Consider the following 6,046-nt stretch of genomic DNA (forward strand, 5'->3'; position numbering starts at 1 on the left):
TTAATCTCTTTTCCTCTGTGTCATTCCAATAGACCACCCTAACTCGCAGTACAGAAATTAGCGCGTGTGTGTAATTAGGACTTAATAAAATCAGCCTCTGAACACAGGTAGTGTATGTACCGCTGAGGGAACGCGGCGGTGAGCTCACGCCTTGTCTCCAGCACCAGCCGTGTTCGCCATGCAGGGTTAACTGCGTTCCTCCTCTTCCCGCCTGGCCGCCCGCCCGGCCGCCGCAGTGCCAGGTGTAGCACATCCCATGGGGAGCCGATCCCCCCTCCCCGTCCATCCCGCAGCGGAGCGGGCTGGCTCGGCAGCTGCCGTCGGGATGCGCAGGCGCGGAGCGCGCGCGCTGGGCGCGGCGGGCGCGCGGCGCGGGATGCGGGCGGCGCGAGCGCATGGCAGGAGGCGGGAAGCGGAGGCCGCGCGGCGCGGCGGGAGCCGCCGGAGAGCAGGTGGGGCGGGGGGAGCGGCGGGACACGGCCCGGGACACCCTGGGAAGGGCGGCGGGCGAGCTACGAGCGCCGTAGCCGCGGGGCCGCGGGCCTGGATCGGGGCGGGTGCCCTGTCGCAGCGTCGGTCCCCGGCTCCGCGCTCCTCGCTCTGTCTGCTCCGTCGCTGTGAGGAAAGCCCCAGGGCCCCTCGTTCTCCTGCGAGGGAACCGCTCCTCCCCCGGGCTTCTCCCGGGACCGCCGCGTTTGAGGTGCGCTGTGCCCGGCAGCCGCCGCATCATCCCGGCGGGATGCGCTGGGTATGGGGCACTCGGTGTCGCTGGATACCTGGCGGCGGCCCCATTTCGGAGAGGAAGTGTCCTCTGCATTGACCTTTCCTAAAAACAGGAAAGAAACCTTGCTGCCTTTTTTTTTTTTTTTAAATTTTTATTCTTTCAGGTACGGAGTAGTTGAGGCTACTGCTCTAGTGGAGCGTATGCTCAGTATGGATATTTCCTCGTCTGCTTCGGTTTACGTTACATCATTTTTAACAGCAACTTCAGCTTTAAGCTACTTTTAAAATGCTGCACTGTAAACTGCACTGCTCCTGATGGTGAATAACACAGTAGTTCAGACAGTAGAGACTAGAGGACTTTTGTTGTGTCGTTTAACCAGACATGACAAAATAGTATCCCTACTTTCAACTATCTGTAAACATCTAAATTTATTAGATAGAGGCTGTGGTGGGATTGGAAATTGTCATTTTAAAATAATTTCGAACTTAAACTTTGGGATTGCTTAGTCCTTTGCTTAATTAACCTATAGAAGTGCTTCTGTTGGTTATATCAACCCATTAACATAAAAGTAGCAGTTTGCTACTTCATACATGTTTAGCAGATATCAGACTGCACTTCTAATGGATTCTGTCCAAAATAGGTGTTCTAATCTGTATATATGCTGCTTTAACTAACAAACATGCCCTAGTGGTCCTAATCATTGTTCCTCCATGAATATAAAACTTTGTAAAATGCTTTGGTGGAGCTGACAGAAAGCAGCTAAATTAGCTGTGGGCTTTCTTTTTTCATCTACAGAGCGAAAAAAATGGAGCTGTCAAGAAGAGAAGATCAAATCAGGCAGATATTCCTGACAGTCTTTGTCAAGAAGCAGAAACATGTTATCGGCTTAGGCTGCCTGAGGACTTCTACAAGTTTTGGAAGTTTTGTGAGGAACTAGATCCTGAGAAACCAAGTGGTGAGGTTTTAAATTTTGCCTTTTCTAACTTTCACTCTCAAAAACAGCCTGAAAGCAGGCAAAGTGGAGGTGGTCAGATGCATTCTAATGCAGCTTCAGTTTGTGGTTAAGATGCGGGATATTTATGTGAGTGTAAACAGGAATCCTGGATATAATCAGATGTATACTTCAGGCTTTCTAAAATGTGATTACTTAAATCGTGCAATACAGAGGGACTAAATGTTGTCTAAATCTGCCTTTCTTGCAGGTACATTTAAAATGTTTGATATGGAACTCAAGTTTCCTAGATATATTGTGGTTTAACCCTAACCAACAACTAAGCACTGTGCAGCCACTCATTCCCCCTTGGTAAGACAGGGGAGAGAATCAGAAGGGTGAAAGTGAGAAAATGTGTGGGTTGAGCTAAAGATGGTTTAATAGGGAAAGCAAAGGCCACATGCAGAAGCAAAATAAAACAAGGAATTCATTTACCACTTCCCATGGCCAGACAGGTGTTTAGCCAACTCCAAGAAAGCACGGCTCTGTCACACGTAACAGTTACTTGGGAAGGCAAATACCATCACTCGAAATTACGCTCCGTCTTCCCCTAGTCTATATACTGAACATGGTGCCATATGGTATGGAATATCCCTTTGGTCACTTGGGGTCAGCTGTCCTGGCTGTGTCCCCTTTCAGCTTCTTGTACATCCACAGCTTTGGCACTGGTGGGGTGAGAGGCAGAAAAGGCTTTAACTCAGTGTAAGCACTGCTAAATCTGGGTTTCAACCTCCTCAGGTTTATTATATAACAGAATGTACCATCCCTGTATGCTCTAGAAATGACAAGGTTTTTTAGAGTTATAGAATGATTTGGGTTGGAAGGGACTATTAAAGTTCATCTAGTCTAATCCCCTAAAATAAACCACGGAGATCTTCAACTAGACCAGGTTGCTTAGAGCTCTATCCAACCTGTCCTTGAATGTTTCGAAGCATGGGGCATCCGCTGCCTTTCTGGGCAAACTTGTTCCAGTGTTTCACCACCCTCATCTTAAGAAATCTACCCTTTTATAGTTTAAAACCATTACCCCTCATTCTATTGCTGCAGACCCTGCTAAAAAGTCTGTCCCTATCTTCAGTACCTAAAATATTTAAAGGCTGCAGTCTCCTTGGAGCCTTTTCTTCTCCAGGCTAACAACCCCAGACCTCTCAGTCTGTCTTCACAGGAGAGATGCCCCAGCCCTGTGATCATCTTCATGAACCTCCTCTGGACCCCTTTCAACAGGGCCAGGTCTTTTCTGTACTGGGGCCCCCCAGAGCTGGATGCAGCACTCCAGGTGGGATCTCACGAAAGCAGAGGACCAGAATCCCCTCCCTTGACCTGCTGGCCATGCTGCTTTTGATGCAGCCCAGGATAAAATTGGCTTTCTGGGCTGCAACTGCATGTTGTCAGCTCATGTCCAGCCTCTGACCCACCAGCACCCCGAAGTCCTCGGGAAGGCTGCTCTCAATTTGTTCATCCCCAGGCTTGTGTTGATACCAGGGCTTGCCCTGACCCAGGTTCAGCACTTTGCACCTTGTTAAAATACATGAGATTCCCATGGACCCACTTCTCAGGCATATCCAGGTTTCTCTGGATGGCATCCCACCTTCAGGAGTGTCAGCTGTAGCACTGAGCTTGGCATCATCAGCTAATTTGTTGAGGGTGCACGTGATCCCACTGCCTTGTGTAATTGATAAAGATTAATATTAAATAGTACTGGTCCCAGTACAAACCCCTGAGGAAAACCACTCATCACTGATCTCCATCTAGACATTGAACTGTTGACGGCTACTTCTTATGAGAAGTGTAATAACTCTCAAATGAAAGCTGTCTGGACAAAAGAATGTCTCAGCTCTCCTTGTCTGGTAAACAGTGTTTGATGGAATTTGTGGAAGCTTTTGATACCTGAGTGACACGGAAACTGCGTCTAGATATGCACCCACCAGAATGTAAATCAATTCATGCTTTGCTTTTCAGATGCACTTGTGTCAAGTGTTGGACTTAAACTGGTTGGACCATATGATATTCTTGCTGGAAAACACAAAAAACCAAAATCAACAGATGTGAACTTCAACCTTCATTGGAGGTTCTTCTATGATCCCCCAGAATTCCAGACTATACTTGTTGGGGATAGCAAAACACAGTATCACATGGGATATTTCAGGTATTTAATTTCCTGCATGCTCTTGCTGGACCATAATTATGCAGTTTTTTGTCCTATTTTCTCCATGAGACATGATTCGAGACCTGCGCACAATCATCAAACAAGAGTCTTTCTCTTCTGTAATAGGATATTAACACATGGCTTGATTATCTTTTTATTAAAAAAGATCACAGGTACTGGAGTTGGAGACTAGATTTAAATATTTATCAAACTACCTCCCCCAGCCATCCAGAGCACCTTCACTTATTAGTCTTTAACTTTTGCCATGATACTTGGAAGAAAAAGTCAAATGAATTAAAGGGAACAGGTATTCTCTCTGCATGTATAGATGCAAGCTCTCTTTAAGGCATGCTCTAAGGTCTTAGAGCTTTAGATCTAAGGGCATTTCTTGATAAGTCTGAAGGAGATGGCAGCATAGTGAGGAAGCAAATTAATTTTGCTTTGACATAAGAGAAAGGGACACACCTTGACTATTTGTGTGTACTTTTTCCTCAATAGGGATGTGCCAGATGAGCTCCCAGTGTGGGTTGGTGCAAATGAAGCTAAGAAGGGCTGTGTGATTTCACAAGTTGGTGATAATGTCTTTGCAGCAGTCAAGTAAGGTTCATACTTACTTTTACTTATAAAAAATAGAGTAGAAACTGTTAATTGTGAGGTGTGGAATAATGCAGCTAACTTATTTACGTGTCTTTCGCGCTTATTTTCTGCCACTGCTAGCAAGTCTTAAGGTTCTCTCAAAAGCCTTTATAGGTTTTTTACAGTGTTTTGCTTTCAGAAGTAAAATAGATAATTGTTAGTTAGCTCATTCTTTAAATATGTTGGCAGGGATAGGCTCTACAGGGGAAAAAGTACCCACTGGGTGTAAAATACTTGGTAAGTAAAGGGCGGGCATCTCAAACAGTGGTGAAGGAAATTGGAGTATCGCAGTAGCATCTGGCTCTTGTTCTTGCCTATGTAAAAATACATTTCTTTTGTATATAATGAACAAATACAAGAAGTGCCATTTCTGACCTTGGGGCAGGATAACATTTATATGGATATGTAACTCAGGATGATTCATGAAGCTTTACGTGATTCTACGTCAGGAATGTAAACAACAGATCTCATCCCTGCCGGTTAAAAATGGAAAGCTTTCTAAGGACAGATATGTGTCAGTCAGTGGAATCAGGCTGGATAGTGGCTTCTGCAAAAGAATCCTTGTGCAGTGCAGAGTTAAACGAGGACATTTGTTTTGAAAGCACCATGAGGAAACTCATAAATATGTATTTGTGTGCATGACTTGGATGACAAAGGGTATATATGGCATGAAAGCAGCAAACTGAATTCTTAAGATAGAAAGATGAACAGCTACTGAGTTCAAGAGAATCTTCAGCACCTGCTGATTGCATAAACTAGATGGTAATGCAGATACAGATAAGAAATGCCCAAGTACTGTCTGTGCCAAACTTTTCTTTCTTGCTAAATGAGGCTTGCATTTCCAAGTCTTTGTATAAATAAACTCAGGACTGCTACTCTTCATTATAAGAACTGGGGGTTTAGTGTTTAAAAGACTATAGATTTATTTGTTTATTTTCTGTTAAGGCATGTTTTTTCTGTTTGCAGATTATTTTTGTCAAAAAAACTTAAGGAAGTGACTGATAAAAAGAAAAGTGCTGTTTTGAGAGACCTAGATGAAAAGCTAACAAGGACAGCAAAAGATCTGGGTTATTCTCTGGAACAAAAAACCATGAAGATGAAACAGAGAGATAAGAAAGTATGACTTTCCTCATCCACTGGAGAGAACTAAGTTCTGTTAAACTTTTTTCATTTCCTTTCCTGTTTGGTTTTTTTTTTTGTCATCCTTCTAGTTAGTAAGGATGCTTCATTTAAGAATTTTCAGAGCCAATCCTCTCTCTAAAACTTCAGGAGAGGGAAAATTAATACAAGTGTGTTCCAAATAGTAGGACTAAATAAAAACACATTATGCTTGTAAAACAAAATTCAGTTTAAAAACAAACAAACAAACAAAAGGAACAAACTACCACCAAAAAAACCACAATAAGGGCAGTAGTCTAAAAAAATAAAACAAATGGAGGGCATGGAGAAAACTGGTTGAAATGGAAGATTAAAACAGTTGGGTTGAATCTGTTAGAAACAGGAGCATGGATAGTAATAGCATGGATAGTAATAGCATGGATAGTAATAG

At 43.9% G+C, this 6,046-nt stretch overlaps 1 protein-coding gene across 1 annotated transcript in view; it reads left to right on the plus strand.

Moving 5' to 3' along the window:
* Window positions 1–357: 357 nt before the first annotated feature.
* LOC113943861 (histone PARylation factor 1) overlaps window positions 358–6,046 on the plus strand; it is an 8,869-nt gene continuing 3,180 nt past the window's right edge. The window contains exons 1-5 of the mRNA XM_027636201.1: window positions 358–452; window positions 1,520–1,679; window positions 3,675–3,861; window positions 4,360–4,458; window positions 5,464–5,614. Of these exons, the coding sequence (XP_027492002.1) occupies window positions 396–452; window positions 1,520–1,679; window positions 3,675–3,861; window positions 4,360–4,458; window positions 5,464–5,614 (654 nt within the window). The 5' untranslated portion in view covers window positions 358–395. The remainder of the gene's footprint in view (window positions 453–1,519; window positions 1,680–3,674; window positions 3,862–4,359; window positions 4,459–5,463; window positions 5,615–6,046) is intronic.

Source organism: Corapipo altera, unplaced genomic scaffold (genome assembly GCF_003945725.1).
Source record: "Corapipo altera isolate COAL_440 unplaced genomic scaffold, ASM394572v1 22b, whole genome shotgun sequence".
Taxonomy (NCBI): Eukaryota; Metazoa; Chordata; class Aves; order Passeriformes; family Pipridae; genus Corapipo; species Corapipo altera.